The sequence below is a fragment of the Poromitra crassiceps genome, assembly GCF_964638095.1.
Source record: "Poromitra crassiceps genome assembly, chromosome: 1".
Lineage (NCBI taxonomy): Eukaryota > Metazoa > Chordata > Actinopteri > Beryciformes > Melamphaidae > Poromitra > Poromitra crassiceps.
Genome location: NC_139623.1, coordinates 1,526,255 through 1,540,130, shown reverse-complemented (window position 1 = coordinate 1,540,130; position 13,876 = coordinate 1,526,255). Strand labels below are relative to the sequence as shown.

The 13,876-nt window shown below is 40.7% G+C and overlaps 1 protein-coding gene across 2 annotated transcripts in view; it reads right to left on the bottom strand.

The window, feature by feature from the left end:
• Positions 1 to 389: 389 nt before the first annotated feature.
• ibtk (inhibitor of Bruton agammaglobulinemia tyrosine kinase) overlaps positions 390 to 13,876 on the bottom strand; it is a 68,412-nt gene continuing 54,925 nt past the window's right edge. For both annotated transcript variants that reach the window (XM_083646339.1, XM_083646340.1), the window contains exons 28-29: positions 3,645 to 3,777; positions 390 to 1,562 (exon numbers count right to left, since the gene is read on the bottom strand). In XM_083646339.1, the coding sequence (XP_083502465.1) occupies positions 1,437 to 1,562; positions 3,645 to 3,777 (259 nt within the window). In that variant the 3' untranslated portion in view covers positions 390 to 1,436. The remainder of the gene's footprint in view (positions 1,563 to 3,644; positions 3,778 to 13,876) is intronic.

Below are 13,876 nucleotides of genomic sequence, written 5' to 3'. Positions count from 1 at the left end.
AGATAAAGTGTCAGGAGCAGATAAAGTGTCAGGAGCAGATAAAGTGTCAGGAGCAGATAAAGTGTCAGGAGCAGATAAAGTGTCAGAAGCAGATAAAATGTCAGAAGCAGATAAAATGTCAGGTAGCAGATAAAATGTCAGAAGCAGATAAAGTGTCAGGAGCAGATAAAATGTCAGGAACAGGGCAGATGAAATGTTCTCTTTATTAGATGCAATGAGAGCCACATTTCTCAGTGACGGATTGAGTTTCTGCAATCTTACATCAATAAAAAAAGACAAACTAAAGCAAGCAAATTAATTGAGATAATTAAATTTGTCTCCCCTTTCACTCAGTCCACTATAATCTAAGAGCTCTGTAATCGAATGGAAACACAGACATGCAGACGGGGTCATTGCACAGGTGAGTTATTTTATTGCATGCCATTTTCTCTTCACATCTGCAAGTCTCACACAAATGGCATTGGAAGACAAGTTTACATGGTCAAAAAAAGCTAAAGAATAAAACAACTCAAATAAAGGCGAAATGATGAACCGGGAGAGAAATGATATTTTAAGTGCTGTAGCCTACTTGTGTGTAACATGTGGTCATTGTTGAATAAAGGCACATAACCTTCTAACATAACAGCAACTTGAGAAAGGACAGAAAGCCAATTCCATACAATCAATCTCCTATGTAGAATTGCAACAAATAACGCATTTTAAACATGTTAAAAGTTACATTCCTTAGGAAGAATCAGCAAGTGATCAGTCAAAACAATGCAGCTATTGAGTATTGAGGAAAAACAAAAATATTCAACACAAATTCACTACCGTCTTCAGTAGTTTACCTTACTACGTCAAGCGCAGTTGACTGCTCTCCCAAACTTTTATAATTGGCACTCTTACTATTATTCACACAGACAGCTTGAACTGCTTCAATACACTCAACAGCCCTCCAGCCAGGTACTGTAGTTTGGACCCAATATGCGGTTAGAACATCCCCATTTCATTTCACTTCTTTGGCAACTAAATATTACTAAACAATTCAGATAAACTGACAATATCCTTTTGGAAGGTTGTTTACTTTTCACGTTCTTGTTCTTGTTTTACACAGCCAGAAAGATGCATAAGCGATCCTTTGCTCAAAACTAGTTCATTTCAATAGCTTTATACCCATAGGAATACATTCATTAGTTACAAAACAAGACACACTCTGTTTCTTTCTAACACACACTCTCACACACACACACAATGTTGAGCAGCAATAAAATCTAAAGTAACACTGGGGAGATACAGTAAGCATAAGATCTGCGTCAGACCGGGCCACAGTGGGATGGTTGAATGTGAGGTACACCTTAACACACAGTGATGTTTCACAGGCAGGATGGAGAGGGGGCGATGACAACTGCAGGGAATCTCCTCAGTGTGACGGGATGCAGCAGCCGTGCTGTCTTCCGTCAGTGTTTGTTCCAGGTCGGGGTAGCGACGGGACCGCGGGAAGACCTCTCCACCACTATCAGCTCATCGGGGTTGTCCCGGGCCTCGTAAAGGAACAACAGGTCTTGGATGGCCCGCTCTTCAATCTAGAAAAACAGCACATTGGGGGGGGGGGGGGGGGGGGGGGGGGGACAAGAGCGATAGAAGAAAAAAGGGAAGAGACCGGAGGGGGAAGTACGGGCTATGAATCGGCCACAAGTCATTTGAGGGTAAAACAGAAAACTCTGACAGTGAAAGCTTAGTGATAATTACAATTTCCCATTTGGCAGATGCTTTTATCCAAAGCGACATACAGTACAGAGGGCTGTAGTCAAAACCACCTTGGTCGAGTCCAAGTCCAGATCGAGTCATTGGGGAATCGAGTCCAAGTTGAGACCAAGACCGCAAAACTATTAATCCAATTTGAGACCAATACCATAGAGACTGGGAACGCCCATACAGGCTCTAGGAACGCCCACAATAGACATTGGGTTAGCCTGGGGGCGGGGTCAGGGTGGGGTAAATTCCTCCGTTCTATCCATTCAGCAAAGTTAGAATTTAGCTGATAGCCCAGTCCAGGCAGACACGATCGGGGATTTAACCACCGCAGTAAACGCACATCTGAGCAGACGTCTTGTGTTCTGCTCTAGAACCCCCAAACATGTAGTTTAGAGGCGCAGCACCGTCTTTTGGTGAGTCAGCCCCATGAGATATATGGGCGGTTTTACCCCACTCGTACGCCAGCCGTTTAATATTTTGTGGGTGTTCCCAGACATGCTCTACATGTTCTACAGCAGGGGTGCCCACACTTTTTCAGCTTGGGAGCTACTTTTAAAATGACCAAGTCAAAGTGATCTACCAAACATATTTATTTATATATATATACACTGAGTATACAGTGGAAAACAGTGGAACAGTGGAAAAACAGTGGAAACAGTGGAAAAACAGTGGAAACAGTGGAAAAACAGTGGAAACAGTGGAAAAACAGTAAAAAAAAAAAAAAAAAAATTCTTCCTCAATGCCATGCGATCGACCACACTACCTTCGCGATCGACCGGTCGATCGCGATCGACGTATTGGGCACCCCTGTTCTACAGACTGTCTCTATAGCAATGTGTTATCCAAGGCTACATTTATTGACTAGAATAGCATATTTTTGTTTATTGCCTAAATAGAAGGAAGGTTTCTAAAGACATTTCAACAAAATAAGCATGCTGAGGACAAAATTGATTGTAGGCAGCTGATTTATTTTCATAAGACTAGGCGCTCGATTCCTAGGCTCGCTCGTCCACTGCGCATTGCTTGACTGAAAATATTATCATACTCATTCTCATACTAAAACTGCATAGGATAACTTAGCACTTTGGCAGTCCTTCTGGTTATGTCTATAGCCACAGCCACTGACATTTGAAAATGACAAATCCACAGGATCTTCTGTCACAGGTCATTTTATTGGGTCTGGCTAAGGCCAATTCCTGAATTAATAGTAGAAAAAAAAAGAAAAAAGAATTTGCACACAAAGTCTTTGTGATTTTTAAAAGCAAATTTAATGAGCGAAGAATTGGCAGACATTGTGAACAGTTACGTTAACATTGAGCAATTTAAGAAAGGGAAGACGAAGGAAAAAAGAGAGTAAGAAAGAGCAAGATCAGGAGTGACATGGTGATTCTCCGACCCCTCCTCCAGCAGTCACTAAACCTTAACGGTGAGCGCAGAACTTTATCAACTATGAAAATGGTATTCTCTAATGGTCACTACTCACTTTCTTAGAAGAGATTATAATTAAAACAATAATATTATCTAACTTTAATTCATCAGAGACCATTTCAAGACTCAGTCCTATTAACTACGAGTCTGAGACGAATATACTAATTTATTGCCAAATGCTTTGGGAATCAAGCTTGGTGAGAAAAGGTCTACTACATTAGCTAGTAATGCCTGCATCTCAATAGCCCTGCTGCCTGGTTGTATTTGAGACCTTTTGACGTGAGATGAGCGTTTTTATTGGGGGGAGAAAAAAACTCCGACTAGTCGACTACCTTTAGGGACGACTAGTCGACTAGTAAAATTCACTAGTCGTGAATGCCCTAAGGCACACACACACAGCATACGTTCTGTCACAGCAGAAGTGATGTACGTATGCGCAAGCGAGTGCGTAAACACAGATGCGCTCGGACAAGACGGCTTACCTGGATGAGCGCCAGCGGCTTCTCTCGGCTGCGGATCAGCGCGGCTTCCTGCTGCTTTTCCTCCTCCACGATGGAGGCGAAGGTCACCATGGAGGAGCAGGGGGGGCTGCCAACTGCTCCCAGAACCCAGGGCCTGGAGGGGGAGAGGGGGTAGAGAGGAGGAGAGGGGGTAGAGAGGAGGAGAGGGTTGCATAAGTACAAGTTGCAATATGTTCATGGTAAGTGAGGAAAACTGCAGTCTAACAGGCTGAGTAAACTACTACTGACAGGCATGTGTGAAAGGTCGCCTCCTCTCCACCTGGCATGGACATCATCAGCCATACAGTACATCAGCCATACAGTACTACATCAGCTATACATCAGCTATACAGTACTTCAGCTATACATCAGCTATACAGTACAGTACATCAGCCATACAGTACATCAGCCATACAGTACATCAGCTATACAGTACTTCAGCTATACATCAGCTATACAGTACATCAGCTATACAGTACATCAGCCATACAGTACTACATCAGCTATACAGTACTTCAGCTATACAGTACATCAGCTATACAGTACATCAGCCATACAGTACATCAGCCATACAGTACATCAGCTATACAGTACATCAGCTATACATCAGCTATACAGTACATCAGCCATACATCAGCCATACAGTACATCAGCTATACAGTATATCAGCTATACAGTACATCAGCCATACAGTACATCAGCTATACAGTACATCAGCTATACAGTACATCAGCTATACAGTACATCAGCTATACAGTATATCAGCTATACAGTACATCAGCCATACAGTACATCAGCTATACAGTACATCAGCCATACATCAGCTATACAGTACATCAGCTATACAGTACATCAGCCATACAGTACTTCAGCTATACATCAGCCATACAGTACATCAGCTATACAGTACATCAGCTATACAGTACATCAGCTATACCAGTGATACTCAACTGGCGGCCCGCGGGCGGTGCCCCCTGTGTGGCCTGCGATAGAATTGCAAAAATATATATATACCGTATATATATATATATATTTTTTTACAGTGCACCTGAACACAACATGCAAGATACCCGCTGAATAAGTGTCCAAATGTTCATGTCATTCTGGCCAATACTCCACTTCTGTTATAGCATTTCAGCCTGGAATATGGAATATCTTTCAATAATCTATGATTTAGCCGCTAAATTGTCAAATACCGCCGTCTGCTCGCTACCCAGGCACTTATGTATGTACTTAACCTAACTAACTATCCGGTGTGCAACATTGTCAGACTAAACTTCGACTGACACCCCAAAAACCTACAATCCGCTACAGAAAAATGTATATTGATTGTTTATTAGCTGGCCCCTGGCCTTCTATCATTTCACGAAAGTGGCCCCCGGGCAAAGCAAGTTGAGTATCCCTGAGCTATACAGTACATCAGCCATACAGTACATCAGCTATACATCAGCTATACAGTACATCAGCTATACATCAGCTATACATCAGCCATACAGTACATCAGCTATACAGTACATCAGCTATACAGTACATCAGCTATACAGTACATCAGCTATACAGTACATCAGCCATACAGTACATCAGCTATACAGTACATCAGCTATACAGTACATTAGCTATACAGTACATCAGCTATACAGTACATCAGCTATACAGTACATGACGCGCGGTGATGACGTAGCACTGAGAGGACGTGCAGCACCTGGCTCCCGCTCCAAACATTTCTAAAACAAACCTGTCTACCTATTTCTATAATATTTGGCGATTGTTTTCCGGCGAAAGATAAAGAAACATGCCGGACCCCGACAAAGGTAAAGCCCCGAGATTCACCAGAACGACCCTTCAAACTGCGAGCACCGAGTCCCAACCCGGTGTAGCTAACGCAGCTAACTTAGCTTCTGTGCTACCGGAGCTCATTGAAGATATTACCAACAAAGTCGCGGCGGTACTTGATGAGAAACTGTCTAAATTCTCTGAGACACTAGACTCTATCACTGCACGGCTAGAAAGAGATGGCACTCGAATGGAAGAAGTGGAATCTCGCATTTCTAATGCCGAGGACGATATCTCCACCATGAAATCTCAGCTAGCCCGGGCAGAGAAGACCATTACCATGCTAACCCATAAGATGGAGGACCAAGAGAATCGTAACCGACGCGATAACATCAGGATCTTCGGACTACAAGAGGGGATTGAAGGACGAGATCCCCTCGTTTTCTTTGAAACATGGCTACCTTCTGTGCTGGGCCTGGAAACCAAGAGGGGCGTCATCAAGCTGGACAGGGCTCATCGTGCGCTCGGTCGGCCACAGCCAGGTAACGCTAACCAAGGCAAGCCTCGTGCAGTTATTATAAAGCTGCACAACTATACAGATAAGAACAGAATTATCACAGCCTTCAAATCCAAGCAGCCTCAGTCACACGGTGGACAAGAGTTTACTATCCGCTCTGACTTCTCAGCCACTGTCATTCAACAAAGGAGATGCTTCAACGATGTGTGTGGTCAACTGATAAAGAGAAAAATACGGTTTCGTATGGCCTACCCTGCCACCCTCACGTTTACATATGAAGATAAAAACTTTGTTTTCACAGATGCAGGAGAGGCTCAGGGAGCCGTGGACGGTTTGAAGGGCACAAGGGGAAAATGATTTGCCAAAGTGGGTCTATATAGGCTAGGCCTACTGCAAGACTAAATAATAACTAAGTATAACCTACATAATTATGTTTAGTTTTCTTTTTTATGGTAGACATACTGAACCATTTGGACTGCAAAGGCATGATCAATTATTTATTTTTCATTTCACAATCTGCTCCTTGGACGTTTGGAGGTAATCCCTTATATAGAAAGACAAATACAAATGTGAGCTAGATTATAATTTTGATCTTGTCCTTATGGTTCTCTATAGGTCTTTATCTTTTTTTTTTTTTTTTTTTTTTCCCTTCCTCATGCTTACTCGAGTCAATCCTGAAATATAATTATATAATGGTGGAAGAAATAACCTCCCACCATGTAACTTAAATAATTATTAGAAACTTTGAAGGATTAATTGTTTTTACCTCCTTGCCTTTTTTTTTCTTTCTTTTTTTTTTTTTTTTCTTTTTCTTCTTATTATCCTTGTTTAATTTGAGGAGGTCTTGTTTAATGTAAGCATGATGAATGTAATTCTTAAATTTGTTATAGCATATAGGAGCGGGAGGGAGGGGGAACTGCTAGTGGGGACGGCGCTTCATGGACGGGATTTTGGACTACATTATCCTTGTGTCGTGGATTGGAACTGTTCTTGTCTGGCTTCGCGGACTTCGTCCACTCAGCATCACGTGCCTTAGTTTAGGGGGAATGAGGTTTTTTTTTTTTTCCTTTTATAGTTTATGTGTTGAGGGGAGTTCTGTTCAGAGGGCACCTGTGTATGGTATTTCAGTTATTGTGTTTTGTTTTGTTTTGTTTTGGTTCTCAGACTGTCTTTCCACCGCTGCTCTTATAAACTACAGTATGCCCGGTAAACTATATTTCATCAGCAGACTCAGTATTACTTATTTGATTGTTACATAAAGTTATGAGTACAACTAAAATAATTTCAATTAATGTAAAAGGGGTCAATCATGTTATAAAGCGTAAGAAAATCTTAACATGGCTAAAAAAAGAAAAGACTCATATCGCATTGCTGCAAGAGACTCACCTGACTGATGCGGAACATGAGAAACTTAAAAGAGAATGGGTGGGTCAAATTTATTTTTCCTCTTTTTGCTCCAGTCGGAGAGGGGTTGCTATACTCATAAATAAGAACACCCCCTTTAACCTTGAAAAATGTGTGAAAGATGCAGAGGGCCGATATGTGCTGATAAGGGGCACCTTGTATGGGGAGCACATTATGATCGGTTGTGTTTATGCACCAAATGTATTTACGAGTTCATTTTATTCTAAAATGACAGCTGATGTCTCTTCTTTGTCAACCCCTATTACTATCTTAGGAGGAGATTTTAATTGTGTGTTAAACCCAGAGATGGACCATAAACCATCCCTAAAGTCGCCACCCTCTAAAAGGGCAGTATTTACTAGGGAAATGTGTACAGATTTAAGTTTGTTTGATGCCTGGAGGGTGTTATATCCGAAGGAAAGAGACTTTACATTTTTTTCAAATCCCCACCAAAGCTTCTCACGTATAGATTATTTTTTTACTTCTAGACAGGTATTAGATAGACTGGAGGAAGGTGGTATAGGAATTCGTACCTTATCTGATCATTCTCCCATTCATATAACTCTTTCTCCACCCTTCCGTGAGGTGAGTTCTCGCCAGTGGCGTCTCAATCCTTCTCTCCTGAGCAGCCCCCCTTTCATAAAATACATTAATGAGCAATTCGAAACCTATATGGTGACCAACGATGTTGAGGACATAAGCCCATCAACCTTATGGGAAGCCGCCAAGGCTTACTTAAGAGGTGTAATAATCTCCTATTGTGCAGCAAAAAAAAGAAATACTTTAAAGGAACAACTGAGGCTGGAAAAAGTGCTGGCCAATCTGGAAGCCGAACTTAAACAACATCCTTCTAGAGACCTTTCTGGGAGAGTCGATGCTGCCAGATCAGCTTTGGATGAGCTTCTAACACAAAAAGCAGAATCGGTAATGTTTTTTGCGAGACATAGGCTTTATGAAATGGGGGACAAGCCAGGCCGCCTACTGGCACGTCTTGCTGCAGGGAAACAAGAATTGAACGCTATCTCCTCCTTGGTCGATGCCACCGGCACTAAACAATTTGAAACTAAAAAACTTTGTAATATTATGTTGGAATTTTATAAAAAATTGTATACATCAGAGTCTGATGCCTCTTCAGAGGAGATAGACAAATTCTTAGAAGGGGTGAAATTGGTTTCATTGAAACAGGAAGATAGGGATGTACTCTGTGGGCCAATAACTAAAGGGGAACTACTTGAAACTATTCAATCTTTACAGAGTGGTAAAGCTGCGGGACCTGATGGCTACGGCCCAGAATTTTATAAAAAATTTAGTAAATTGGTAGCAGATCCACTACTTCGTATGTATAGAGAATCCTTTGAGAGGGGATCTCTCCCCCCAACGTTATATTCTGCTAATATTTCTCTTATTCTTAAGAAAGGTAGACCTGCTGACTTATGTGGTTCATACAGACCAATTAGCTTAATAAATGTGGACAGTAAATTACTCTCCAAGCTTCTTGCAAGAAGGTTGGAGATGTTGTTGCCTAAAATAATTAATTCAGATCAGACCGGATTTATAAGAAGTAGATTATCATATGCAAATATGCGGAAATTGTTAAACGTCATCCAGTATACAAATGAGACTCAGAGCGAAGGATTAGTTATATCGCTCGACGCCGAAAAGGCGTTCGACAGAATAGAGTGGCCTTATTTATTCAAAGTCCTGGAAAAATTTGGTATGGGGGAAACATTCACTCAATGGGTCAAACTAATATATAAGTCACCTGAGGCTAGTGTGGTGGTCAACGGTACCCGCTCTCCGTCTTTTCAGCTGGGTAGATCGACCCGCCAGGGGGATCCGCTTTCACCTTTGTTATTCGCCGCGGCTATTGAACCGCTTGCAGAGGCGATTAGAAACAGCCCTAACATATCGGGTATTAAAATAGGTGAGAATACCTTTAAAATAGTTTTATATGCTGATGATGTCTTACTTTTTATCTCAAATACGGAAAGATCTGTACCGGCTGTTTTGTCAATAATTGAAACATTTGGACGGGGGTCAGGATACAAAGTTAACCTTGACAAGTCAGTGGCAATGCCCCTAGGGAGCACTACTGAACCACCTATTACTATTAATTTCCCCTTTCGATGGTCCACAACAGGACTTACCTATCTAGGAATAACGGTCTCTACCAACTTGAAGGATATGTTTAAGCTGAACTTTGCCCCTGTCTTAAAAAAAATTCAAAACGATATTATTAGATGGATGGATCTCCCGATCTCATGGATTGGCAGAGTCAATCTGATTAAAATGAATGTTCTTCCCCGTTTATTACATCCAATGCAAATGCTTCCTTTATGGATCACGAGGCAGATGGTTAAGGGCCTACAGAGAGATCTCACAAAGTTCATATGGCATGGTAAAAGACCAAGGTTAAAAATGAAGACACTGGAACTTCCTATAGAGAGGGGGGGGTTAGGACTTCCTAATGTGTTTTTTATAATTGGGCCTGTCATGCTCGTATTATATCTGACTGGATTCAAAGTTATTTTAAGGGGGATAAGGCCCATATGGATGAATGGTGTTGTGCACCCTCAAACCTCCTTAGTCTATTAACCGGTGATAAAAAGCAGATTACAACCAACATCAGATATAACCCAGTGATATACAACACAATCAAGGTCTGGAGAGAGATGGTGACCTATACAGGGAGGAAGGGGTTTTCATCGGCTCTGACTCCTATAATTGGTAATAAGACCTTTCCCCCAGGTATCGACAACAGTATATTCGATCTATGGCATAAGAAAGGGATTAGAGTTGTTGGTGATTTATTTTCAGGAGACACTTTAATGTCGTTTACACAGATTAAAACTAGGTTTGGTATACCAGGCACACATTTTTTTGCCTTTCTGCAGGTTCGCCACTTTGTACAAACAGACATTTCATTACCCTCTGATGGTCCATTGGTTAGTCCCCTGGACACAGGTCTAACAGGGTTTACAGGAACCAAAGGTTTCATTTCCTATTTTTATCAAGCGTTGGATTCATGGAACAAACATAATATTGAGCATGTTCAGTCAGTATGGGAGAGAGATCTGGGGATTAAGTATGAAACAGATGATTGGGTTGAGTGCATTTCTGCTTGTCATAAAACATTTGTCTGTAATAAATTTAAGGAAACCCAATATAAAATTTTACATAGACAGCACAGAACACCGCACATTCTTAACAAATTTGATCCTGATAGATCCCCTTTTTGTAACAAGTGCAAAACAGAGATTGGTACGTACCTGCATTGTATGTGGCAATGTCCCATCATCTGTAACTTCTGGTCATTAGTGACAAAGGAATTAAATTTGATTTTTGTAACCAGAATTGAAAAAACACCTGGTTTGTTCCTGCTTAATCTGCCTGATAAGAACATGCCACTTTCGGCTTCTAATTTACTGCTCTTCCAAAAGCTTGTTTTCTTGGCCAAAAAGTGTATTCTTTTCAACTGGATTACGGACAAGCCTCCTACAGTCACCCAGTGGTACCAACAAATATTTAAGGTTTTACCAATGGAGAGACTTTGTGCTAGGGCCAAGGGTGACCTAAAGATCTTTAACAAGATATGGAATCCTTTGACCAATTACCTGCCAGTCGATCTCCTCGCTCTTATGCAGGGAGACAGTTAATTTTGGGGTCCTCGGGGCGACCACATGGGACCTACGCTGTTCCATTTCAGCCCAGTTGAAAAGAAAACCATGTTTGTGCATCTTCGATTTTTTTTTTTTTTTTTTTTTTTTTCTCTGTCTGGGTTTATCAGGAATTTATGACATCAAGTGGTGCAAAAGGGATTCCATTATGAACCAACATGGACTTGGTGGTATACACTATATTATCTCTGCGGTATGAAGGTGATTGTACAATATGAATCTAAGCAGTTAGAAATGATCTTAGGGTTGGGGGGACAGGAAGGACCTTTTTCATTCTTTTTTTTTTTTTTTTTTTTCTTTTTTTTTGCCTTGTTTTGTTTTTTAGGATGTGTTGAGTGTTGTTTTTGTTGTTTTGCTTTGATTGTCTTGTTTAAAAAAAAAAAAAAAATTAATATTAGGGGAGTATTGAGATTACAGATGTTTCTGTACCACTGTCTTGAAATGATACTGTGTGAACTGCTTCCCTGATTTTTTGTCTAAAATAAAATATATAAAAAAATAAAAATAAAAAAAAGCTATACAGTACATTAGCTATACAGTACATCAGCTATACAGTACATCAGCTATACAGTACATCAGCTATACATCAGCTATACATCAGCCATACAGTACATCAGCTATACAGTACATCAGCTATACATCAGCTATACAGTACATCAGCTATACAGTACATCAGCTATACAGTACATCAGCCATACAGTACATCAGCTATACAGTACATCAGCTATACAGTACATTAGCTATACAGTACATCAGCTATACAGTACATCAGCTATACAGTACATCAGCTATACAGTACATCAGCTATACATCAGCTATACATCAGCCATACAGTACATCAGCTATACAGTACATCAGCTATACATCAGCTATACAGTACATCAGCTATACAGTACATCAGCTATACAGTACATCAGCTATACAGTACATCAGCCATACAGTACATCAGCTATACAGTACATCAGCCATACAGTACATTAGCTATACAGTACATCAGCTATACAGTACATCAGCCATACATCAGCTATACAGTACATCAGCTATACAGTATATTAGCTATACAATACATTAGCTATACAGTACATCAGCTATACATCAGCTATACAGTACATCAGCTATACAGTACATCAGCCATACAGTACATTAGCTATACAGTACATCAGCTATACAGTACATCAGCCATACATCAGCTATACAGTACATCAGCTATACAGTATATTAGCTATACAATACATTAGCTATACAGTACATCAGCTATACAGTACATCAGCTATACATCAGCTATACATCAGCTATACAGTACATCAGCCATACAGTACATCAGCAATACAGATTGCAGTGCACGCAATTTCCTTCAGCATATTTACATCTTTAATACTTGCAGTAAACACCAGACAATCCAAGTATGTTACTATAGCGTTCCCTGCAGGCTGCTTGATTGATCTACACTTAGCTTTATGTCTACTTCCATAGTTGCTACTTTATATCTGGATGTGAGACGCATTACGTTGTGATACATGTGACCAGTTCATTTATACTTGGATTTGATGCGTTTTGGCTCAATCTGGTCACCAGGATGCATGTTTAACGCCAAGTGGAAAGGGGGTCTCTCTGTGTGTGTGTGTGTGTGTGTGTGTGTGTGTGTGTGTGTGTGTGTGTGTGCGCGTGCGTATGTGCGTGCGTGTGTGTGTGTGTGTATCAGTGGAGGTTCTAAATGTAGTACAAGGGAGGATGGTCCTCCCTTATTTTTTAGAAGAGATGGGGGATTTTATATGATTGATTGATTGATTGATTTTTATTAAATGTGTCATGCACTTGACAGTGCCCAGCCCTCATGGGCTTACAAGACACACATATGATATATTATGCAGTACAACATACGCCAACGCCGCAGTAGTAAAACTAAATCACAGCATAACATAACATACACCATATCAGCAAAACAAAATCATTACATCATTTTCTGAACAGAACATTTTGCCTTAGCTCCCATGCCTGGGAAAGAAAGTTTCCAATAAAGAAAGTGCCTTTCTTAAAACACAACTCAAGTTTTTCATAATCGTCCATCTCAAAAAAGTCATCATAAATAGAGGACATTTTACTGAGCAGTATCTCCCTTACCTCATCATAGACAGTACAATAGAATAGAAAATGAATCTCATTCTCAATTTCACCCAGGTCACAGAGCAAACAAAGTCTGTCTTCTTCAGGGGTAGCATTAAACCTACCAGTCTCCAGTGCCAAGGGCAACGTTCCAGATCGTAACTGTGCACACAAGGACCTTTTTCTTCTGTCCAGATGGAACTTGACATAAGGCTCTACAGAATAACTGTCTTTTATAAGACGGTAGGTTCTCAACTTAGGCTTAGACCATAAGTCAACGGACCATTTATCTTTATACAAAAGGAACATATTACTCATGGTCTCCCGGATGTCACAAACTAATCTATTTTGGAAAATAAATGATAAATCATTCGCATAGAATAAAGACATAAGTTCAGTTGTCCAGGGATGTCTATGGGCAATGTCCCAGTTAAATATCTGTTTGGTCAGTCTCTGATCAGACATCCTCACAAGTCTGTTCCATAATCGCAGCATTTGACCGTGATGTCTGATGTTTGGAGATTCCCATCCCATATCCCCACTGATGGCCAGAACTGATGTGCATTTATGAACTCCTAAAAAATAACGGATAGCTCTATAATGCACAGTATTACAGCTTAGGTGTTCCCGGGAACCCCAAACACCAGAAGCATAATCCGACACAGGACAAACACATGAATTATACAGTTGCGTGTAAGTATGAAAACCAAGATTACCACAATATTGAACCTTGTTCAATA